Source organism: Cyprinodon tularosa, unplaced genomic scaffold (assembly GCF_016077235.1).
Source record: "Cyprinodon tularosa strain WSP-4 unplaced genomic scaffold, ASM1607723v1 ctg5, whole genome shotgun sequence".
Lineage (NCBI taxonomy): Eukaryota > Metazoa > Chordata > Actinopteri > Cyprinodontiformes > Cyprinodontidae > Cyprinodon > Cyprinodon tularosa.
Genome location: NW_024039229.1, coordinates 626,234 through 652,652, shown reverse-complemented (window position 1 = coordinate 652,652; position 26,419 = coordinate 626,234). Strand labels below are relative to the sequence as shown.

Here is a 26,419-nt window from a genome sequence, read left to right as displayed (position 1 = left end):
GAAAAATGTGCTGTGTTCAAAGACCACTAAAGAGAAAATGGAAATCAGAGCTTATATTTCATTTCAACAATTAAATAAATTACCAAAATGAGGAAAATGTTCTTGCTAAGCCTGCAATTACTGGTAAAACTCACAATGGATCAGAGCTATTTGTTATTAACAGCATATTCAGTAAAACTAAATGATAGAAAAAAAATATAAAATGCACAAGTAGTGTTTGTGTCATGATCAGTTGAACAGTTTATCATGACATCTATTTAAGAACAAAGAAAAATCTTCTTCATTTCACATCTTTTTTAACCAACAAAACAGGTATGACTGAAAATATTGGCCAAGAAACAAAGATATCTATCTGAGATCTTCCACTTTGCAACAAAGACTGAGTTCTGACAGATGTTCTGCTAATCGAACTACACTGGAGAGATACGCAAAGGCCCTGATTGACTCATCGCCACCTTCCAGGAGAAGGTGCTAAATCAAAGTCGATTCTGTGCAGGCATACCAAAGCGCTACAAGTTCTGTTTACACGGCAGGCTTTTAGCTGAAGCTTCCCTGCAGAGATGTACAGTGAGGGAGCAGGTGGAGACTCTAAGGATTTATCCATTAAACCTGCTGCCTGGCAGGGCTAATATGCTTTTAAGGCTCCATGAGCTGCCAAACTGCATACCAGCAGGACTGAGGCCCTGCTTTATAGTTCTACCAAGATTTTTCACACCACAGGAACAGAAACCTTTATCATTCTACTGTGCATAATTTGATTGCACAATAAATAGAGAAATATTTTTATTGCATTGTAGGGAGAAGAAAAATACTCTTTAAGAGGCAAAAGAAAATATTGCACAAGACCCAAAAATGAGGTTATGCTTATAAAATAAAATCTTAAGCATTTATGAATGTGAATTTATTGACTTTTTGGTGTGTACTGCACAGTTAAATTGGATCCCAAAAAGAGGAGCAAGCTTATAAATTTTCTTCAGAAATTCATTTGTGTGGTCTTCAATCTAGTCACACCTACTTTTTATGGATAAATCAAAGTTGCTTTGAAAGACCAAGTTGTTAACTGGTGGTGGATGTGGTTGTGGCCCCAAACACAGAGTAGAAGGAGGCAGAGATGAGTATTTGCTGATTTAATTAAGACTGAAAAGCAACAGAAACAAAGTCCAAAAACAAAACAAGGAGAGGTCAGGGGAAACTACACATGAGGAGCAAAGAAACAACGAGAAACTAACAATAAAGAACTGCACAGGAGCTATATATATGGGGAAGAGAACAAAAAAATGGGTTAATGAGCTGATATGGAGCAGGTGTGGATAGAAACAGCTAGAAGGGAGCTAGGGGAAAAGAGACTGGCACCAGGAGGCAACAGAAAGTAACTCAAAAAATGCAACACTGCTTAAATATAACACAAAATGAAAAAGAAACCAATGACCAACAAAACAGAATGACATAAATTACTAAAAACTCCAAAAGAAGTCCAAAAGGGAGAACCATAATTACTTTGACCCAGCAAATACAAATAGCTGCATGTCATTTGTGTTCTTACACTCAGGTAGGTGAGGGAAGAAAAAGATGCAGCGTTATATTCAAAGTAATGTCAGACATAAGCTAATATGAAACCAGATTTATTGATTTAACTGACATTGAGGGTCGGTTGTCATTCAGCACACCCTACAGTTTGGTTTCCAGCAGATATGTGTGCTTTTGGGAGAACAGTAATCAAATCTTGGGTCCATATTGACGCAGTGTTCACAAACTGATGCCAAATTCTCTGTTTCTACTCCTGGGTGAGGTCAGGTGAAATCCAGTCAGGTTCTTGAACCACTGAAGCACGTTTGGTTTAAAGGCTGATGTTAATGAGGTTTATATGTCCTACTGCAAGGTTAGCAGCAGGTGCTAAATAAAGCCAGCATTATGAATTTGTTTTGCATGCCAGTATGTTCACAGCAGGTATTGAGGGATTTAAACAGATTACTGTCAGTCTCTGGGGCATTAGTTGGCAATAGTGACTAGAATGGTCCTTTTTTAAAAGAAGGGTGATAATAAATTAAACTCAAGGAAAATATGACAGCAAACACATTTTCTAATGTGGAAGAAATATACGTACGTAAACATGTTTGTCTCACTAACATTTTACAAGCCATCAGACAAATATGATCGTCTGGTAGATTAAAGTGAGTAAACACATGATATATATATATACATATATATGTATAAGGGGATGATATGATCTATTATTTAAGATAAAATAAAATTCATTTAAAATAAAAAGTATTGAGCGAAAGATTGTTCCACAGACTGTTGGGATTGTGGCCTGACTGATCAGTAGTGTTCTGCTCTGCTCTTCACTGCCAAGCTTAGTGCTCATTCTTTCCACCGGTGCCAACCTTGCACACCAATTAGCACAACTCAGTTCACTTTGTCTCCTGGCTCAACTGGTTAAGCCAACAGTGCCAGATTTTTTGAAAGTATTTGTCTGAAAGATTATCCAGAATTCTTCCGTTGCCTGCCTGATCTTGTTCTTATCCTGGATTTCAGTGTCTCGTCTTGCCCTTACTCAATTCTCTTGCTGTCTTTCAGATGTTCTTGAACGTGACGCTGTGTCTGCATATTGAATACTCGCCTCAAGTCTCAAACTCAGATCTGTTTAGCCATTCTGTCAGTGGCCTTTGCTATAAATATAACCAGTTTGTTTTTCCTCCTCTTCCGTTGCTGTGATGTCATTACCCAGGCATCAGCTCTCACTGAGGAACCAAAACAAACGATTTAAGTCTATGCCAGTCCGGAAGGACTCAAAGAAACTTCTTCAGATCGACTCAAACAAAAAATAGGTTTTGAAGTGGCCAATTCTATGTCTACTTAATTACTTTGGCATGATCTTAGGTAGAATGTCTTGCTCAATATGCAAAGAAGGGAAAAACGCAATGCACAAGTCATTGGCTCTGCCTTCATTTGGCTTGTTCTTTTACAATCCAAACATATCACAAACAATGACATTCAAATTTCTTTGGTCATATGTCTCAAGCAGTGAACTGAAAAACCACCAGGGAAGAGGACTCATGACTGCAGAGCACAGTGGTTATTGGAGAGAAAAAGCAGGAAAAAATTGTCATTCAGTTAGAGACTGGGATACAGTACCTGAGAGACAAACATGGATATTGTGTAACGTTGCATTTTAACACAAATCTGTCAGGAAAAGACGTGTTCATCCTAAAGATTAAACACCTAAAAACAAGTTAGGCAATGTGTTCTATGCAGGGAGGGGTGTTTAGACCTCAACATTCGAGTGACTGAACAGTTACTACGAAAAAAGACACCCAGACATAGAATGGTAAATGGCATGTACTTATATAGCGCCTTTATTCAAGTTAGGAGACTTGACCAGAGCGCTTTACACCACATTCATTCACCCATTCACACACACACTCATGGTGGCAAGCTACATTGTAGCCAAAGCTGCCCTGGGGCTCACTGACAGAAGCGGGGCTGCCGTACACTGACGCCACCGGGCCCTCTGACCACCATCAGTAGACAATGCAGGTGGAGTGTCTTGGCAAGAACCGTCAACCCTTCAATTTCAGGGCAAACTCCTACATCCAACGCCACTGTCGCCCCGACAGAAGTTAATAACTTAATTACATCTCAGAGACAAGGGGCTTTCTGAAGAGAGTAATGTGGACATTTTGTCTAAAAAAGACAAGTGGTTTAAGAGAGTAGGAGAAACTTAAAATGTAAAACTAGAAGAGTCCAAGTGCATCACTGCACCCAGGAAAACAAAAAAAAAATAATTCAGGTAAAAGACTCACAAGACTCGCTACAGTAAGTATCATCACAAACACTGATCGTTGTTAGATTAGGTCAGTCATCAGGTTAAAGATGTAATATTAACTACTTTTCTTAAAATTATCTGGATTGCTTTTGATGGCTTCTTTTATACCTAATATATAAATGTATAATTTGAATTTTGTATTTATTGTTATCCTTTTCTGGTTAAATAAAATGTATTTGATGAAAAATACCATAAAAATGCCAACCTGCATATTGGACAGATGAAGAAAGAACTATGTTTAAAAAGAAAAAATTAAAATCTCTTAGCAGGGTCATTGTGGATGTTATTTGGGTATGAACTTGTTCCAGAATATTTTCATGTGAATTATGTAGCATATTGTGGGTCTGTTTTATTTTATCTTACTGGGTTTTTGTACATAGTAATTTTGTGTATATTTTATTGCATTTTATTGTGATATATAAAAAATTGTGATGTGTCTTTATTTTATTTGGACGTGATTTATATAATATAATTTTACATTTTTCCTGAACCCAAGGAAGACTAGTAGCCACTTTGCGGGAGCTACAGGAGGTCAAAATTAAGAATGAAGGTTACAACTGAGGTAGTAAAGTTTTTCTATGGATACAATTACATTTTACAATTGCTCCAAAATGACTGCAGAAAATAGTTTAAGCATATTTTTGAAATGTAACAAAATAATCAAATTCAAGGAGTACTTTTCGTATTTAACCATCCAAAGTTTGCGGAGCTTAAAGCCATTACGATTTATTTCCAATATCTCCAGCTTCTGTATCAGGGATATTTCGACCAACAATACATGTCTTATGGCATGTAACTGTGGGGGGAATATGACCACTACTCTTAAAGCCAATAGCTTATATGCAAAGTTTAAACAGACAGATTTGATACAGAGGGTGTGTGAACATACAGTGCATTGTACTGTAGGTCTGGCTGATTTTTAAGGTTCTTGACATGCTGAAAGGTGAACACCTGCAGCAGTCTTACGTCTTTTTGCAGTCTTGCAGTCAAGTGATTATATCACTATTTAATTGTTGTGTTTTCTTTCTGATCTTGATTCTCTCTGGCCACGCTTACTGGCACCTTTCTGTCCTCACCTCATCCAATCACAAATTGGATCTAAAAGTACAGTAAAACCTTCCACCAAGAGGCCAGAGCTCTCGTATTACACCACTGTCTGTACATGCAGCCCAGATAAAACAAGATTGAAAAAAAGCACTGCACCTCCGTCCAACCGTGATGTGTTTCAGATTGTCCTGCAAATCTCTAGTGACAGATGGACTGATATACTACTGCAGCTGTGAACATATTACTTAAGGTACCTTTAAGGTGTAAAGGAAAGATCAGCTCTATGAGGAGAGAACTTGACTCTGTCTGATCTGTGACCTTTAAAAAGGAAATATTATGAAGACAGAAAAAAAAACAGAAAAGTTCAAACTAGTTTTTGCAGACGGCTATTTTCTTTTTTGCATTAAGTGGCTTCAAAGCTTGAACATAAATTAAATATTGATAGGCTTACTTGCCAAAAAAAAAATCATCATAATTTAAAAATGTAATGAGGTAAGTATATGCAGTTTCACCCTAAATGTTTACAGCATTTTGTTTTCCGCAGATATGCGCAGGTTCTTGTTTTGCAAAACAAAGACATGAGCACTACTCAGTGCAATAAAATGTACGCAGAATATACACAAGCACAGATGGAAGGTTTACAAAGTAATCACCTGAGACACTGAACTCTGTTAAGTCATTTTTACCACAGGGCACAGCCTCATCTGGCTGACACAGATCTCACACACATATATGAGCACACACCAGTCACCGTGTTCACTCAAACATCTGAGAGCATTTTAAACAGCTCAGGTGATCCAGCAAAGGCAATAAACCATGCTCACTAACTCTTTTGTGCTGCATATAACGAACAAAAAGTACCCCTCTCTGTGGGTGAAACAAGATTTCTTCCCTTTCAACAACTTCTCAGCTTCCTCCCCTCAGCATCTTACAATTCATATCTAATTCTAATCTTATTGCTTTCATATGTAGATAATTATTTTAAGAAGATTGGTTACTTAGCAGGTGTTATCTTAGAAGTCTGCTCATTTTGAGTGGATCCAAAATCAAATTTAAAGTCTGTATGCTTAAGATTTGGCTTGAGAAACAAAAGCACGAATTAGACTCGGCCATGTGAGAGTAAAGCCTATGAAAAGTGGCGGCATATTACATGTATGAGGAATTACAGAGAGCACTGTGCAGTACTATATCACCAGTTTACCCCCTTCAGAGACTTAAAATCTCAATTGTTAAAATATAAAATTAAGCATATTTTAGGACAGAGCAACGTTCTCTCCGTAGCCTGTTTTAATATTATTCCATTTGAAGTATTTTCATAACCAAGTGCAAAAAGTATTACTAAGAGGCTACTAGATATGTTAAATTCAGTTAACCCAATACATATCTAATCATTTGTGGTTCTCAATGTTGCCTCACGTTTATAGTAAGCCAGGATTTCTTCTAAAACTGGTGGAACAGGGCTATCTTAGCTTGAACTTTGGGCTTGAAAAAAAATCCTTAACATTATCCTATTCTCTCCTCCTGCCTTTCTGATCTATGTGTCTAAATCTCCTCCTATATCTTACTCAGTGTCTCAGATGTTCAGTTATTCCTCTCCCTCCTTTAGTGGTAATGGTACATGTAATAAGTTTAGTATTTTAGTAACCTTTAAGGAGAGGAAGTCAAAGCTGGAGTCCCTCATTCGGTTTGTTGAATATCCAGGAATTAGAAAGTGGCTGGCAGCTCGGACCCACCAATATTAGCTTCACTGCCATGTAGGCAAGGCAAGTTTATTTATATAGCACATTTCTGTAACATCACAATTCAAAGTGGTGTACAAGTGATCCTCCATCAGTTCCTGAATATCCTGGATCCCAGGACAGTAGCTATTGATTCTTTGGTGTGTAAGTTTAACAAAACAATATCAGACTCCATAATCTTCCCTGGCCTCCTCCTAATTGGACCAATGATGACATGTAGTTCCTTTCAACAACTGGCAGTCTAGGTGATGTCCTGAAAATTATGTGGCCTATGTTGATAATTGGCAGCCTCTTTTTAGGAAAACCTGGTCGGATAATTGGGGGCATCCATTCCCGTTTTGATCGTGCAAAACTACTTTCTAGGAATCTAGCTGAATGGGATGCCGAAATGGACTCAGACTGCCACCTAGTGGCTATAGTAGTCACATGTTTTTCACGCAATTCGTGAAACACGGGGAGCGTGAGTGAAGTGTCCATTTCCAACAAGTACCCACTGTATTAGACCTCCAAAATGCAGACAAACTAGGGTGCAGATAAGGAAGCAGTCATAGTTTTTAAACCTCTCAGTAGATTTTTTTATTGCACCCACCCATGACCCCATTCAGACATTATCTTTTCATGGCCAAAATAAAATGAATTAGAAAATAATATTAAAGAAATAAGTCATCATAATCTAATTAAAATTATGACGACTCAAATTTAACAAAAATAAAAACATTAATTTATTGTGCATAATATTTCTGCTGCTACTGTTGCCTTGCAACAAGAAGGTTCTGGGTTCAATTCGTGGTCTGGAGTCTTTCTGCATTGAATTTGCATGTTCCTTCTGTGCAACCGTGGGTACTCCTGCTTCCTTCCAGTCAAAAAACATGACTGTTATTTAGCTTCTCTAAATTGTCCTTAGGTGTAAGTGTGTGTGTGCATGGTTGCGTGTCTCTGTGTTTCCCTGCAACAGACTGGCGCTTTCTCCAGAGTGTACCCCGTGTACCCCGCTTCTCGCCCCACCGAGAACCTGACATGGACTAAGCGGGAGAAAATGGACTGGATAGAAGATTTCTCTCCTTAAAGAGTTTATTAGTTGTTAATTTTTATCAACTAATTTATGTTATGTTACAGAATCATGGCCGCAGCAAGAGGATTATACTTGCTTAAATTGGGTCAAATTTTCAAAGTTAATTCATTTTCACATGCTTATAAATTATTACCAAGGAGCAGTAGCAATGATCTATTAGTCTAATTTGTTAAATATTCCAAAGCCAAAGAATAATTACTGTACAATTCTTTCAAACATTTAACCCTTACTTCCCCCACCTCCAAATTGTTAAGCAACAAAACCACTTCTCTATATTATGTTGCATTGTCCACCGGAGATTTACTCTGAAGTTTTAGATCAGTTTGCACACTTGATTAAATGTTAAGTACCAACAAGGTCATCGTAGCGTGGGATTCTAACTTTAATGACTACATTAAATGTGAGAGCTTTAATGCAGTTTGTCATGCTATCTTAGACTTGATTGGCTCTGTTCAAATTTAGCATAGACCTACACACTCTTATCTTTATATGTTATCATTTCCTTACAACCCTACCCTATCTGACCATTTTAAGTAACCTTGAAATGTTATTTAATTGAGTTCTCCTCCCTCCAAAGAGGGTTTCACTTTAGCAGATCATTGTCAGATAATGCAGTTATAAATTTTAAAGAATCCGTTCCACTTTGTCTCTCCTATGTATCACAGAACAATACTTCAGAGGGCAAACATTTAATGTATTCCTCCTTCACAAATAGATGATTTTGTTGAGAGGTTACTTCCTCTATGTATACTGCCTTGGAGTAGTAGCGTCCCTGAGGAAAAATGGAATTTAAAGCCAGCTCCCTGCTTTAATTTGCTATTTACTGTGAAGCATAAGTCAACCGGAGACAAAATTTTACTCTCCTTATCTAAAGGAATCCTTCTTAATCTGCAAAAAACGGTTATTGCTTTATAAAATGACCATTTGCTGAACATGAACAACATATTTCTCTTCAGAGAATAATAAGAATAATTCTAGATTTCTTTTAAATACATTTGCCAGACTCCCGGTTGAGTTGTCTGCTCCCCCAGCTCTCAGTAGTAATGAGTTTATGGGATTTTTTATAAACAAGAATGATTTTCCTAAAAAGAAGTTTGGTGGCTCTCTTCAAAATATGATTAATTATTCCTTAGAAACTGAGGTAAATATAGAACTTGTGTTTGGACTGTTTTGACCCAGCTGAGCTTTCTGAGTTATAAAAATTATAATCTTTAATAACCACTTCGACTTTTTTGTTAGAGTCAGTTCAAACAAAACTATTAAATTATTCCCTCTGAATTCCACCTACATTTTAGATATGCCTAATCTATCCGTAAAGCAGGGATATGTATTGCAGAGTGTGAGCAGGCTGTAATGAAACCTAACCCCTAACATATAATTAAGAAACCCTCTCTTGGTCTAAATGACTTATAGACCCATATCTGATCTTTCTTTCTTATTCAAAATTCTTTTTGATTAGTTTCAGGCAGGTTTTGGAGCTCATCATAGTGCTAAAACTGCAATGGCAAAAGTCAATAACAATATTTTCATGACCTTAGATAACTGGTGTCTTTACTTGTCCTGTGAGATCTCAGTGCTGCATTTTATATAGTACATCAAAATACTCTTTTAGAAATGCTTGAATGTGCTGCTGGAATTTGGGAAACAGCACGGGGCTGGTTTAAAGCTCCAGGGTTAAGGCCAGGTCACACCTTTTCAATCTCTGATCCGATTTTTTTTCCATGTCACACTAACTGTGTATAAAAGCTCCGACTGCGCAGGGTGGGCTGATCTGTGCAGATTTCTTTTTCACTTCTTTCTCTGTGCCACAAAAATTAAAATAATTTCCTGAACAAAGGTTAGTTTCCATTTGACTTGAACAGATTATGAAAATTTATTAAAATAACTATATATATATATATATATATATATAAGCTAATTTTTACATACATTGTTACTGAATTGAGTTATTTTTTTACGTAGCCTATAAAATCAAAATAATAATTGTATATTAGAGACAATACTACTAATATTATTACATTTTAGCGACATAAGATGAAGGATCTTTATCAATATTAGGCAACTTAATAACATTTGATGAGAAACTGGCTTAAAATGCAAATAGAATAAATTAATATAAATGAAATGACATGAATCGAGAAAAAAAAGAAAAAAAGATTTGGGTCATGTAGAAGACTTTGCTTATCCACTTTATGTGAATGTATTTCTTGAAGTTAGGATTATTTTTTTCCTATAACTTCCTGCTTATTAGTCTGTGTTTAGATCCTGCTCCATATTTGTTCTTTCAGATTTCTTCCATCTTTGTACTCTGATTTTACTTTCAGGTATTTCTGCTCTGATCATTATTCTCATCTTTTCCGTTTCCCACCCATAAATTTTCCTCAGTATATATTCCCCTGTGGATTCCTTAGTCACTGTTGGTTTGTCTGCTTGATACCGTTCAATCCTCCTCTAGTTTGTCTGAAGTAATTCTAACCTCTGTCATCCTCTCTCCTTGTTTCCAGTTTAGTTCTGAATTTATTTAGACTTCAGGTTAATTCAGGTTTTGGGACATTTGGACCTTGTTTGCATCAGTTTCTTTCTGCATCTGTAAACATCTGCTTTTATTCTACATCCTTCTCCTTTTTGCCAGCATTTGTCTCCTCATCAACCAGCATCCCCTCTTGGCTCTGATGAGCAGTAGCTATATTGATATCTCATCTTCTAGCTTTTTTTTCTGTGTACATAAATAATCCCTGCAGTCGACTTTGGCTTTAGAGTGGATTTGAAGAGATATTTTCCAGGCAGCAGTAATAATAGGTCAATACTCAAAGATTCTCAATATAGGCCCTCTCCAGCAGCTAAGACTGCATCACAGCTACAGATTCCTGTTGAGTCACAAACTGCTTTATTTTTCTTTTCTTGACAAAACCTCCAAACTCTGGCTGAGAACACAAATGTGTTTGTATCTTCCTCAGAGTGGATTCAAGGAAGGTTTATTGGATAGTACTGAGATAGTTAAATAATTCTTGTTGAAATAATGCAAAAAAAAATGCTTATTGTGACAAAGTGGGGAAAGCAATAATTGGTTATAAAGCTAAATTACACAAGTAACAAGTTTAACTAAAATGAGGACACTGTAATGCAAAGCACTTTATACAGTTACTGGAGAAGCCCAACTCTTGATAATGTCTAAATTAAAAGAACTTCAGAGAGATAACATATAAGGCTGGTTAAAAAATTTAGCATTTATCTCACTGACAGGAACAAAACCATGATTTAGGTTTTATCCCCTAAAATAAAATCATTCGGCACCAATAAAGCTACAAAATTGCAATACCAGAAAAGAATTACCTGTGTTGGGTCACATTTACCTTAATAAAAATTTACAATCATGCCTCAGGTGAAGATTATATATACTATGAAAGTTTTTGAATGTCAGGCTTGGTTTCATAATATGGCGGCAGTGAGGTTATAAGACAATGAACCAGAGAAGGTCATTAAATCCCAGACTGGGTACTGCACAGTTATTGCGACATTCACACAGTCAAGGAAATGCACGAAAGCAGTTTTAGAAGTTATAAAAGAAAACAACTGACTATGTTTAAAAGCAACAGCAAGGTTTTACAACAAGTATTATTGTAACTAGCTGCAGCTGTTTTTTGTCTGAGTGTCTGAGCCCAATAAGTAACAGATTGTAATTCAATATGCTGATTTTCCTTCCATGCAATCATATCTAGGGTTAACAACAAGGGTCTCTTTTGGGAAAAACGAAACAAAAAAACAAAACAAAAGAGTTTTTTGCCCACTGTGGTGAATTATGTGCAGACTTGGTTTCCCCAGTTTGGCATTAAATTCCTTGGTGAAGAATTCCTTCATCATTTTGGGTCTTCAATCCATTACCTCTCAGAACAAATTTCTCCTTTTTCTGCCTCACCAGTAAAATCAAAAAGTTGGTCCATCCAGTATCATAAAGGTACATTTACATCTTTACCAAGAAAAGCAGATGGAGACACTGTGCCATTGCTGCGGGACACCATGACACTGATGCCGGTCTCAACGAAGGGAACGGAGAACTCTACAACCTCTGACCTCTCTTCGTTGATGGTGAGGGAACCGATGGCCATGTCAGCCCTGTTGGAGACGACCTAGAAAACAAAAAACTACTTTAGGTGGAATTTAAAGTAATGAAGGAAAATATTTGACTTTCACTCATACAGCTGTAAATTACAACGATTAAAGACAAAAAAGTGTTACAGTGAATGTACAATCAGGTCAAAGAACCAAATATTTTTCTATAATAACTGTGTAATATACTTTGAGGAGATTGGATTAAAGTTTTCAGGTTACTGTAATTAACAGATCTGAATGCAGTTCTGACGGTTGATGTTTTTCTCAGTATTATATTGACATATGCATTGAGTCTTTGTTAATGAACCAAGACCAGAACTTGAATTTCTTTTCTTTCTCCTCTCTTTGGTTTCAAAATGAATCGCAGCTGTATTTCTCTTCAAAGCTCCTCTGGAAGCAATAATTGTGGCTCAGGTGGTCAGCAGGTGAAGAAATTAGGGAATTCACAGCCCTGTCATGTTTCACCTGGCAGGGAACAGGGGTTGCATGACAGCAACTGAGGGACTGCGAAAGTTAGAGAAGCTGGATGCTGACCAGGAGTTCATTATTCTGCCGTGGCTTGGCACAAAGAATCTGTGAAACAATAAAGGCTTTGCAGTGTCTGGGCCAACACCATTGAGATACCTTAAATGCTCTTAGGTCTTAAAACGTATTCACTTTCTTCTATTGTCTATGGAGCAAAAAGAAGAGACACATTTTATTTCTGCACTTTCTTGAAAACTTGCAAGTGTACTTCAAAGTCTCATTATGGTCAGTATGTGTGTTCTACCTTCACTGCAAAGTCCTTAAAAATATGGGGGCCCAAATTTCTTTGTGCATTTTTTTATGAGAAGGGCTGTTTGGAATGTGCTAGTCTCTCCTCCACCTCTTGCCAGACTTCTCTCCCTATATAATCTCTCATGATCCCATGGTGCAGATGATTCTCTCAGTGGATAAATTGGGTCTCATATATATATATATATATATATATATATATATATATATATATATATATATATATATATATATATATATATATATATATATTTATAATCCAGAGGTTCTGAGTTCGAGCCTCACTCCCATGGACTGCCACTCTGGGTCCCTAAGCAAGACCCTTAACCCCACACTGCTCCCTGGGCGCCGCACAATGGCAGCCCACTGCACCCCAACAGAATGGGGGTTAAATGCAGAGAGTTAATTTCATTGCTCTGTACTTGTGACAGTGTAATGACAAAAAAAAACAAAAACACAAAAAAAAACACTAGAACACTACAAGTAATAATTTTACATCTATATGCTAGTCATTTATTATCGTTTTTTCCTGCTTACAACTATGAATTATGTTCTAACATGTGATCTTCCAGTTGCTTGTTTTTGCATTTGCTTCTCTTTGGAGGACCAAAAAACATCCTGGAAATAGGTAGCCTTGCAGTCTTCTTCTCTGACGGATATCCATCCCCAGCAGCAGCTGCATTTCTATTGGCTAATCCCTACACAAGTTGAAGCAGCTGTCATGCTGAGATTGACACTGTCAAATATTAATTGGATGTTTTCTTTGGGATCAAGATGCTAACAAACTGCCATTTTAGAATGTATCTAACCTATTACCACAGATTTAGAGTCATAAACAAAAATTTCTTCCTATAATCCTTATTTTTGGTCTCCTATGTTCTATAATTGTACCAGGCTCATCTGGCTTCCACTTCAGGACTACTTCCATCTAATTTTAACATATTTTGTGCCATTTGTTGTTGTGCTATGGCTTTGGATTCTGTTGCCCCCTATGGACCAGTGTATTAAAACGTCCATCCATACATGAATAAATTCATTGTCCTCTCTTTCCAAATCTAAGAGAAAGAATCTCCTGCTTTCGATAATGTTTCTTTAGTTGGATCCCTGCCTGTAGGATCAATTAAACATTATTTTTCATCCTGTCTATTCCAAATTGATCATTTCAGATATCTGAACACAGCCACGCCTGAAAGAAACACCTGTGACACTTTTGTTCAGGATGTGCTTCATTGCAGTAGAGGCGTCATACTGGGAACAAGAACGATTCTGCCAGGATGACTCAGCGTGTAGGGTGAGAAAACGTTAAGAATGTTGGAAATTACTCCCTTATTGGAGGGCACTTACACAGGAAGGATAAGTGCAGTGCTCAGGGACATAATGAGAAATATCAGAACTGTCTGTTCAAAAGGCAGCTTTTACTATCCATGCAAGCAAACTGAGGTATGGACGAAAATAAAAAATCTAATGTAAATGGACAGCTTTCAGTGTATTCTTTAAGAAGGGTTGCTCAGGCAGCAGGAAGTAGCCAAGGATAGGATGTGATGAATTTCCTAACACGCTTAACTGCCCCTACTCACATGTGTTTGTGTGACACTGTAATTAAGCAACTTAATGAGTTACAGAGAGATGCTAGACTGGGGACAGCTGGAGACATGGGGAGAGAGACGCAAACACTGACAGAGAGATAGACCGGGTCCAGAGGACATCCAGGACAGAAATGCTTCTCTTGCTCCAAAATAGTCTATTTTTTTTAAATAAGTAAACTATCACATCTTTACAACAACTAATCATAATGTAGTCTGGCCTTCTTATATCAGTTGCCAGCCATTCTAAAAAGAAAAAAATATATAGCCCTGAGAACTGATGTCAATATAGCTCTGAAAACTGATGTACCGCGGCTAAACAGATTTGCTTTCACAAGTAGACCATCATGGTTGTTGCCATAAAGTACTGCTTGGTAGTTATGATTTAAGCTTGGTTTATGTTGGACACAACCTCAAGGTCTGCATGGCCAAATTATGTCATTTTGGGATTTCACACCCCTCCATGTGGAAAAATTTGGAAAAGTTGTAACTATGCGGCTGGATCTGAGTGGAAAACATGGTGCGGAAACATAAGACACATCCCATGATTTAGCTCATAGATATCACCACTATCAACAGACAGTGGCTAACGGCATGAAGAGACTTCGACAAAGTTGTAAATGGCTCTGTTTTCTAGTTCTTCATGTAGCATTGTCGGGGGGGAAACAGTATACAGATGCTGTGATGGACAGCTCAGTTTCCACCCGGAATATCCTTGTGCCAAGTATAATGAGCCCTTTAGGAAGTAAAACCATTTACACAGAACATGGAGAAGGATAGAGAGTTTGAGAAAGATATGAGAAATACGAACTAAGAGGAGAGGAAAGAGTGCATAAGAAGATAGAATAAAACAAAACAGCAAAAACTGACAACAAAGAAGATATAAAGTAACTCCTAGAAGTCTACTTCCACACCTATATGAGGCAAGAGGGAACACAACATAACAACTGTAAAGAGGAGAAAACAGACAACCAAAGCGAACATAAAAAAAAACTTCCAGAGAAGTGAGAATCTCTTAGATTTCCATTTGTGTGACAGGCAAAGACACCATTACTCAGGTTGCTATATATCTGGAGATGCAGCTTAGTATTTGGTATTATTGTGCATCCGTGGACACCAGGAACTAATTTCCCATGGTATGTGTGGATAACCATGCTCTATTATAAAGGATTTATGCAGCTTCTGCAAAAGGATAATATGCTCAATAGCAGGTGTGGACTGCCCCAGACTCGCACCCCAGATCAGTGGGACACAAGGAGGACAGACATAAGGACAGCCCCAACCACCAGAGAAGGGCAGATGAGGGCACCTGGAGGCCGACCCCTGAGGGGCCAAACTGAGACCATGGTGCCGAGATTGCAGCACTAAGGCCATGGGCGGTCACACCCAAAATAGATCCTGATGAGAGCCCCGTTGCCCATTGCCCATTGGCACAATGCCCCTAGTGTGGACCCCACAGGGACAGGAGGCTCAGGCCCAGCCCAGCAGCCCCCACCAAAAAAAACAAACTAATCCTACACCTAGAGAACCATCAGCACCATCAGAACCATCTCAAAATTGGTAATTTGGAGATCACATTTTATTAATATAAAAGCCCTCACCTCTCCAACCATGCCATTCCACTCCCCATCAATGTTTTTCCCATGTCTGCCATTTGTCACCAGGTAAAGATCGTAGGTGAAGCCCACAATTTTGGCCAAGCGCTTCAGAACATCAATGCAGAACCCTTTGCAGCAATGCTTCATGGGTGCAGCACCATCCAGGACCAAACTATTAAAAATAAAAAACACATAGGAAATATGTTAGAAAACACTTAATACTTTGATAACAATAAGGCAGTAAAATCTGTAAAAAGAGGATATCCAATGTCGAGGGAGATGGTGTAACATAAGAAAGGGAAGGGAGACGTTTTTTGGCGACAGTGAGTGGATCAGTGCTGACAGTTTGCAGATGATTTTAGAGAGGGGATGTTTTGACAATTTTTAAGAAAACAAAAGTTAAACCATGATTTAAACAAAAAGCATTTCTATTCATATAAGTCTCACTAAAATCAAGTTACATTCCTCCAAAGAGGCTAGTTTTCAAAATGTAGGCAGTGAGAAAACTGCTTCAAGCTACACATAGAGAAAATCAAGTACTTTTTGATGACTATCAGTCAAGTGGCTGCAGTGGCCTCCGTCAGCTCTCCATAGCAAGAGTGAATTTGATGGCCTCTCAGGCACTTAGCTATTGTAACCTCTTGACTCTGTTACCAAGCAACACAGCCTGCACTCTGGGGGGGATTGTTTCAATTAGAAGCCGCAGTAAGGTTGGGGGAAAATGGGACAAAACACCCTTCAGAAGATAGTAATTTTGTTGTAAGAACCTTTGAAATAGGTCTGACCTTTGCAGAAAATGAATAAAATGCAAACGGAGTTCACCATTAAAGAATCATTTTAGTCAAAATATATTTTATTAATGTAAGAGTTGTTATACATTTGCAAACGAAATGAATACCTGCAATTTCACAGCCACAATTATCTACAGGGTGTTTAAAACAAACAAATTTTGTTTTTGACTGCATTCTTAGTTATGTGCTAATCAGTAGTTTGGCTGTTAAATATCCAAAGACCTTAAATCATGAGCAAGTAAAGGATTAGCTGAGAAATTTAAGGCAGGCAATCATATTACTATGTTTACATTTTTGGTTAACATGAATATTATAAATGCATTTTCTTGTTAACTACAGGTTGATACGGTCCCTGTGTGTTGTTTTCTTGAAGCTGCCGTTACCTAGAAGGCAGTATTGGGTTAATTACAGCAGCACACCTATCCCTAGTTGAATGAATCACCTGCTGAGGAATATAAGGAGGTGGTTGTTGATCATTCCTTGCCTGAGTGTCAACCCAAGTGGTACCTATTGCTGCCTTAAACACTGAGTGGTTTTGCCTCCAGTGTTTGATCATGTCTGAGTTTCCTCCAAGTGTACCACTAAAGCGACCATCAGGATTTATTTTTAATCATCTAAGTCAGGATTTTCTGTCTTATCCCGACATCTGCCTCTTTCTTACTTTGTTTATCCAATGGATGTTTATGCATTGATTGGAACAGGTATTTAACCTCAGCTTACTTAGTGGTTTCAAGCCTCTGTTGGGTTTTAATTAATAGTTTAAGCAATTTTTTCCATAAATGCTTGCTTTGATCCGATGCTATGTTCTTAATTTAGATATAAAAGAAAGAATCTTGCAATCCAAATCAAATAAAAACAATTTCTACATGCATATCAATGCATCTCTATAGAAAATTATTTTATCAAACATATTTTGCCCTGTAGTAGGTTATGAGGGTGATGCTGATAATGGCCATGAGGTTCAACTGCATAAGAGCCTTCACCTTTTTTTTTTTTTTTTTTGTGGATCCCAGAAATTGTATGATGAGGTTTTCATGACTTGAATTACTAAGCAGAAATGGTTGTAAGAGAACATGTAAGGGCAGGGAATTGATCCAAAATATTCCATAATAGTCTACTCTAAAAATGCAAGAAACTGATGATTCCTATTGTGTAATACCTCCGTCACATGTCAAATGTCAAATGTTAGATGCTGAATCTTTCTTTGCAACTATGCTTCAAGGGTCATTCCTCAAACTCATCTGTACTTATTACCTGGAATTAATAGGCAAGCGACAGGGAACAGAGTCCCGAATGCATGAGCTTGTTCCAGGGTCAGCAGGCTCCACAATAACGAAGGGCCTCTCCTCCAGGGTGACCACTCTGAGGTGTTGAGCATCATCCAGAGGCTTCAGAAAGGAGCCGTAACGAGACCAGGGATGGTAACGTAGGCGCAGGTGTCCATTTTCCCACCAGCCAACCTGAAAAAGCACGAAAACAATGAAAATTTCTCATATGAGTTATCAATATCTTCAAATTTAAAGGTTAAGAAGCAACAAATATATATTTCCATAGATGTGGACAAAATTGTTGGTAGCCCTCGTTTATTAATCCCACACGAAGCAAACTAATGAAGCAGGCTTGGACAATAATGATGGTATCCCTAGAAAAACTTAACAGGACAAAGTAAATTACCAATTAGCATCACAGGTGGCTACAATCTTGTCATTAGGCTCTTATATAGGGCCCTTATACAGGAAGTCACAGTGCTGATTGGTAACATGGTGTGTACCACACTCAACATGGACTAGAGGAAGCAAAGGAAAGTGTTTTCTCAGAAGATAAGACAGAAAATTAAAGACAAGTATGTTAAAGGTAAAGGCTATAAGACCATCTGCAAGCAGCTTCATGTTCATTCGACTTAAATTGCACTTATTCAAAAATGTATGATCCATTGTCTGTAGCCTATCTCTGCAAGTTTTGCCACTAGAGGGAAATAATTACAAATTAAAGAGACAGATAATATAAAAGGAAACAAAAGAGCCCAGAAAAGAGACTAGAGATGAACCTCAAGCTCAAGGAACCTCAGTGTCAGAGCGCACTATCCGTTTTTGCTTTAGCCAAAGTGAACTTAATGGGAGATGACCAAAGAGAGCACAATTTTTTGGAAGAGGAATTGCATTCCTTGACATGAAAAGCACCTTGAAAAAGTACTTCCACCTTTTGAACTTCTTCGCACAAAACTATACATTTGATCAAAATTTTATGTGATAGTTTAACAAAAAGTAGCTAAGAACTTAACTTCAAATATGCAATAATAAGTTCAGCTGTTTTTGCAGCCTCTAACAGGTTTTTTGCTGCAAGCTTACCATGCAATGAACAAATCTGTAATCCCATCAACACCAGGTAGTTTCTTTGTCCCAAGTGAGTCAGTCCAAAAATCCATGATATGATCTACTAAAGGCAAAATGCAATGCTGTTTTTAAAACATAAAGCTAGAAGTCCAGCTGTAGTCTCCTCATTCCAAAGCACCTTCATGTTTGCTTTATCTGCTACACTGCTTGTCATAAACTGCAAACAAGAATCCTCTCAGCTCTCTTTCACCACTGTCTTTCTTCTTGAGGCTTTTCTATAAAGGGCAGATTTGTAGAGTGCATGAGTAATAACTTTACAGCAAACAGATTCCCAGCCCAGAAGTGTGGAGCTTTCCTGCACCTCCAGGATTGCCTTAGGCCTCTTGGCTACTTTTTTGATTAATGCTTTCTTTACCGGCCCAACCTGCTCAGTTTAGGTGGACAGCCATGTCCCAGTGGGTTTAGAGTTGTGTCATGCTGTTTTCACTTTCAGAGGATAGATTAAAGAATCCTCCATGCTCAATATATCAGTTTATAACCTACAGTAATACTATTTCAGATTTCCCAGAAAAAGCCCCGACCCCCTGTTAGCTATGTTTTTTGTCTTCATGATGCATAGTGATTAATGTTCTTAAATCATACAAAATAAAACAAAAAAACAAAACATGGAAAACTTTCAGTCAAGAGATTAATCAAAGGAGAATAAATTACTTGGTGGAGAGTTTTCAATGATTAAGGGAATTGAAAACATTTCAAATTTAAATAATAGAAAATGTGAACAAGTTTAAAGAACTATGACATTTCTGCAGAGCACTGCAAATAAACACAATGAAAAAGAATATATTGTTGGTTATTTGAGAAAAAAATGGGTAATCAAGTATTTCATTGTTTTGGGGTGCTGAATACTTATTTTCAAAAAATGACAAAAGACACAATCTTAATAAGTATATTGTTTTAGACAATGAACAAATTGATCTTTGGCAGATAGAATTTTAGTTTTTCATTCTCTATTTTTTCTCTAATTACCCTGATTTCCAAGGAATCAGTCACATATTTAATGGTGAAATTTTAAAGATTTGCAGTCAGTGCTTCAGACAGGAATGTAATATAAACTGCTAAATATATCCATCAGTGTTTGTTCCTGCTGTTTATTTTGGACATTTTTTACCTAAAGAAACCACGTTAGGACAAGAACAACATTTTGTGTTGTACATTTGTGTGTTTTACCATTCTCTTATACTATACATGTTACAGAATTCCACTCTGGTTCAAATGGAGATAAGTTATTGATGATGCACATAAAAACTGTTTTAAAAAAAATTCATTTTTTACAGTCAGTGAGTATGCAGTCAAGTGACTCTTGTTTAACAGCCTTTAAGAGTTTCTACTTTTTTCCATTTTCTGTCTTTGTTCTGCTGTTCTAATGTTTGTGCTTTGAAAAAAAATTTAGCAAATTGCACAGAAAATTAAAAAGTAAAATTTAATTCAATGAAATATTAAAACCAGCAATTTTGTGTTAATGCAACTCATTTTGAGGGGTTATAAGAAAAAAAAAATCAATCAAACATTTAAACTATTTGTTATGTAAGACTTCCCCTCAGTCTGAATTTAAACAAAGTCTGTTCTTACTAATTCAAGAGTAATTAATGGACTGACTGTAAGCACTCACACTTTGATTAAATTAAGAAAGAGTAGCTTTTTAAGACCATAATTTGTAGTATGACTGCTTAATCACATAATTCCAGAAAGGAAAAAAAGGAAACCAAGATCTTGTCGGCTTATTCTCAAACAAGAACGTCTTTATCAAAGTAAAAAAAATGCCTCCAATATAACTAAAATTTCACACTCTTTCAGTCCTACAAGTGCTAAAATAAGGGACTTAACAAGTTAACTCTCCTGTTCTCAGTTTATTGCAGTTTAATGCTTTGGTTTTTAACCAAGCAGCACATTGAAAAAGCCTTTTAGATGAGACAAAAAATGTCACCAAAAAAGAATAAAAGAACTCCAGCTGTCTTGTACACAATTATGCATTATGTGTATAATCAATGTTTACATTGTGCTAAATCAATAAAAGAAATTATTGACACACATACATAAATATATACATAAATATATATATATATATATATATATATATATATATATATATATATATATATATATATATATATATATATATATATATATATATATACACAAAAAACTGGGGAAGACTACCCGCGATGGGTGAGGCAGATTTTTTTTTTCTTTTTATATATAGTCATGAAACTCACGCATAAAGTAGCAACATAATGTGCATATCAATCGATATAACGTTAGAAGAAATGTTCCAAAGAATCTGCTCGAATAAAAGATTTCTTCTAATTTCCTACTTATTCATTGCTTGGAAAATAAAAGCCTCTGTAAGCCCAGAGTTTGAGGAAGAAGAGGGAACATTACAATTTTTTACATTGTCACTTATTCCGTAAAAATTCAAAAAATGAATGGGTCGTTAGTTCCATCGTTAGCCTGTAACGATGGAACTAACGACCCATTCATCGGTTACCATTGCATGTTTCCAAGCGATACAAGGCGTTGTCTATATAAGACTCAAACTCACTGCGGATCCAGACATTTGAATTGAGAAAGCTTCCTGGAGAGGTGGCGAAACGTCTTCAAATCTTGAAAACCAAGTCCAGTGGATATTTTTTGAATTTTTACGGAATGACTATGACCTGGATGACTGAGAACCTTCATCAGCGCATTGTCACTTATTGACATTGACAATGTAGTCTGAGTGTTGTTTGTGCTTTTGTTTTAACTTAACTAACTGATTTCAAAAGTGAATAATGATTACCTGATTCTGTGGAGTTTAGGAGCAACAATAAAGTGCATAGCAAGGTCAGTTCAAACAGTAAAGTTTAAACACTTCATTTCACATGCATTCATCTAATGTAACATTACACCACTCTCACATTTGTTTTAGTAAATAGCCTGCATTTAAAAAGCACTTTATTATGCCCAAGGACCCCAAAGTGTTTTATGCTACATTCAGTCACCCACCCATTTATTCACACACTGATGGTGTTAAGCTACATTATAGCCACAGCTGCTTTTGGACATGCTGAGAGAAGCAAAGCTGCTGCACACAGACACAACTCAGGCTCTCTGAACACCATATGTGGACAAAGAAGGTGAAGTGTTATGCCCAAGGACACAATAAATGAGAAAGACAGAGCTGGGGTTTAAACCAGCGGCCGTACAGATGCAGGGCAAACTCTTGCATACTTAGGCAACCTTTTTACTGAAAGAAAAAGCTCTACGACGAAAGAGATCCTTATATATACTTTTATGTGTTCTCCTGTAAACTGCAAAAAATCTTCTGAAAACCATCAGTGTCTCTCAGTCTAACTAAAGCCTTACCATGAAGCTCTATATGGGGTCCTAAAGTAGACAGTGTTGTCAGAGACCAAACAAACAGAATTATTTTCAGAGACTAATTTGTCCATAGAGTCACAAATCTGGGAAAGGATCCAGAAACATTCTGCTTTGAATTTCCAAATGATCACAGTGGCCTCAACCATTAAAGTGAAGATGTTTGGAATGACAGGGACTCTTCCTAGAGACGTTTTCAGTCAGGGAAGAAGGACCTTAGTTGGAGAGGTGACCAAAAACACAATGTTCTCTCTGTCAGAGTTCCAGTGTTCCTCTTTAAGAAGAGAGAAGAATAACAGGTCTGTATGGTAAAGTAGTCAAAAAAAATTCTTCTTATTAAAAGGCACATGGCAGCCTGTGTGAGTATATCAAAAGGTTCCTAAAGGACTTAGACTAGGGGAAGCATAGATTGAATTCATTGTTTGAATGCTAGCCATCATGTTTTGAGCTTTTCATATTCACATAATTTTGTGATAATTTGTTTCTGGGTTACAGTACATCTCATAAGACTCCCTTAGGAGCAAGACATAAGTTCAAAAGAGACAAGACATAAGGAGAGAAAACCATTTGAGCAGTATTTAAGAAGTACAATTAGAAAAAGAGATCTCACAATGGTAAAGGGAATTTACTTATATAAAGCTTTTTTTCAAGTCAGGAGACAAGCGCTTTAAACTACATTCAGTCATTTACCCAAGGACACGACGACACTGAAAGCTAGAACTGGGGCTTTAGCCAACAACCCTCTGGTTGCAAGACAAACTTCTGCATCTGTCGCCATTGTCACAACCCCTGATCTCAATTATGTCTTGGTTGTGTTGAATGGAAGTTAAAGAGAATGAGATGAGATGAATCTGAGAACTCAAACAGTTGGCAGTGAGAGTTGCCAATTTTATTTCTCAATGAGCCAGAACTGAGACAGTGGATCCAAGTAAGGAGATGAAATTGAGACATATTTGAAATTTCCAAAATAATTCAAATTTTTCTCTTAGCTGAGATCTGGAAAAGAGAGAATTATAAGAGAATTTGGAGAACTTTCACAATGCTCTCTTTAAGACTTATTTCTCAGGAGAGAAATATTGAGAAGAATGAGAAAACCACTCTGATCTCGGTCAGTGCTCATTTATATCTAGGACATGTAAAAGTGACATAAGAATCAGAATCAGAATCAGAATCGGGTTTATTGCCATTGTTAGTGAAGAGGTTCACAACTAGGAAATTTCTGTGGTACAGTCGTGCAACATGAAACATATATGAAATAGTAAATAAAATTATAAAAATCTCTAAAAACACTAGGGTATAAGGCATGCAAAAATATACTAATATATACACTTAAGATAAAAATATGGATAAATATAAAAAGTAAAATGTACAAGATAGTGCAAATAGAGCAGTGTGCAATACAGCAGTGTGAATGGCATGGGCAGGTTATGGAGTCTGACATATAGTGTTCATGAGTCTTATGGCAGAGGGGAAGAAGCTGTTTTTATGGCGGGAGGTTCTGGTCCGTATGGACCGTAGCCTCCTCCCTGAGGGGAGAGGTTCAAACAGTCTGTGTCCAGGGTGAGAAGGGTCGGCTGTGATGCGACCTGCACGTCTCCTGGTCCTGGAGACATACAGGTCCTGGAGTGATGGCAGCTTACAGCCGATCACCTTCTCAGCGGAGCGCACAATGCGCTGCAGTTGGTATCTGTCCCTGGCGGTGGCGCCAGTGTACCACACGGTGATGGAGGATGTGAGGATGGACTCAATGATGGAGGTGTAAAACTGCACCAACATCCGGGTTGGCAGCTTAAGTTTCCTCAGCTGCCGCAGAAAGAACATCCTCTGCTGGGCCTTCTTGACGAGGGAGCTGATGGTCGGCTCCCACTTGAGGTCCTGGGTGATGGTGGTGCCCAGGAAGCGGAAGGACTCCACGTTGGAGATGGGGGTGGGGCTGTCTGTGAGGGCAAGGGGGGACGGTGGGGTTGTGACCTTTCTAAAGTCCACAATCATCTCCACTGTCTTTTGGGTGTTCAGATCCAGGTTGTTGCTGCTGCACCAGGACACCAGCCGGTCCACCTCCCTCCTGTAGGCAGACTCATCACCGTCGGAGATGAGCCCGATGAGGGTGGTGTCGTCCGCAAACTTGATCAGTTTCACGGACTGATGGCTAGAGGTGCAGCAGTTGGTGTACAGGGAGAAAAGCCAGGGGGAAAGGACACAGCCCTGGGGGGATCCGATGTTGATGGTCCGTGTGTCAGAGACAGTTGTTCCCAGCCTCACGTGCTGTCTCCGGTCCGTCAGGAAGTCAGTAATCCACCTGCAGAGGGAGCTGGGCACGTTGAGCTGGTACAGCTTGTCCTGGAGCAGACCCGGGAGGATGGAGTTGAAGGCAGAGCTGAAGTCCACGAACAGGATCCTGGCGTAGGTTCCTGGGGAGTCCAGATGCTGCAGGATGAAGTGGAGGGCCAGGTTGACTGCGTCGTCTACGGACCTGTTGGCTCTGTAGGCGAACTGCAGCGGGTCCAGGAGGGGGGCGGTGATGGATTTTAGGTGTTGCAGAACCAATCGCTCAAAGGACTTCATGACCACAGACGTCAGCACCACCGGCCTGTAGTCATTTAGTCCTGTGATCCTTGGTTTCTTCGGGACAGGAACAATGGTGGAGGATTTGAAGCAGCCCGGCACATGGCATGACTCCAAGGAGATGTTAAAAATGTCAGTGAAGACAGGAGACAGTTCGCTGGCACAGTGTTTCAGGGTGGAGGGAGAAACGCCGTCAGGGCCAGCAGCTTTACGGGTGTTCAGCTTCAGAAACTGTCTGTGCACGTCCTGCTCCAGGATGCAGAGGGCAGGGGGGGACAAGGGGTGGATTGAGGGGGCCTTTGATGGAGTGGCCTCAGTTGTGTTGGGGGAGGAGGGGGTGGCTGGAGAGACCAGAGAGGTGCTAACGGCTCTGGGACAGTCGAAACGGCAGTAGTGTGTATTCAGTCTTTCACACAGTGCCCGGTCATTCAGAGCTCGGGGGGCTTTGAGCTTGTAGTTGGTAATAGCCCTGAGGCCCCTCCACACTGTGGCAGAGTCGTTGGCAGAGAACTGCTGCTGGAGGCGATTTGCATACACAGATTTAGCCTTCCTCATCTCCCTGCTAAACCTGTATTTCACCTCTTTGTAGCTGTCTCTGTCCCCGCTCTTGCGTGCTGCCTCCTTCTCTCGTCGAATCTGGCCGAGCTTAGGTGTGAACCAGGGCTTGTCGTTTGCATAACGCACCCTGGTGCGCGTTGGTAGGATGCGCTCCTCATTGTACTGTATGTAAGAGGTCACAATGTCAGTGTACTCGTCCAGATTATCTGTAGCAGCCCTGAACACCTCCCAGTCTGTGGTTTCCAGACACGTGCGGAGCTCCTCCACAGCCTCACTGGTCCAGATCTTAGTTGTGCTAACTACAGGCTTAGCTAGCTTCAGTTTTTGTCTATATGTGGGTATGAGATGGACCATCACGTGATCTGATAGTCCGAGGGCGGCACGGGGGACGGCGCGATAGGCGTTGTTTGCTGTTGTGTAACAGTGATCCAAAGTGTTCTGCTCTCTGGTGGGGCATTTAATAAACTGTCTGTATTTGGGTAGCTCCTGACTCAGATTTACTTTGTTAAAGTCACCAAGCACAATAACAAGAGAGTCAGGAAAAGTCCGCTCCACATGTAAGACATGGTCCGACAGCGCGCGCTGAGCCTCACGTGCGTCAGCGGCGGGTGGGATGTATACAGCCGCCAGGATGAATGAAACAAACTCACGGGGAGAATAAAATGGTTTACAGTTAATGAAGAGATATTCCAGAGAAGGAGAGCAGTGTTGTGAGATCACCGTCACATCGGTGCTCCAGCTGTTGTTGATGTAGAAGCAGACTCCGCCGCCTTTTGTTTTTCCGGAGAGCTCCGCGCTGCGATCCGCACGGAGGAGTTGAAATCCCTCCAGGTGTAGCGCGCTGTCCGGGATCTGTCCGCTGAGCCATGTCTCCGTGAAGCACAAAACACAAGAGGAGGAAAGGTCTTTGTTCCTTCTCATGAGCAGCGCCAGCTCATCCATCTTGTTGCTGAGAGCTCGGACATTAGAAAGAAATACGCCAGGTAAAGGCGTGCGTGTCCCCCGTCTG

General features: G+C 38.8%; 1 protein-coding gene across 1 annotated transcript in view; it reads right to left on the bottom strand.

The window, feature by feature from the left end:
- The window catches only part of grin2da (glutamate receptor, ionotropic, N-methyl D-aspartate 2D, a), a 277,394-nt gene that overhangs the window by 53,397 nt on the left and 197,578 nt on the right, over positions 1-26,419 (bottom strand). The window contains exons 8-10 of the mRNA XM_038302815.1: positions 17,795-18,000; positions 15,753-15,921; positions 11,658-11,811 (exon numbers count right to left, since the gene is read on the bottom strand). Of these exons, the coding sequence (XP_038158743.1) occupies positions 11,658-11,811; positions 15,753-15,921; positions 17,795-18,000 (529 nt within the window). The remainder of the gene's footprint in view (positions 1-11,657; positions 11,812-15,752; positions 15,922-17,794; positions 18,001-26,419) is intronic.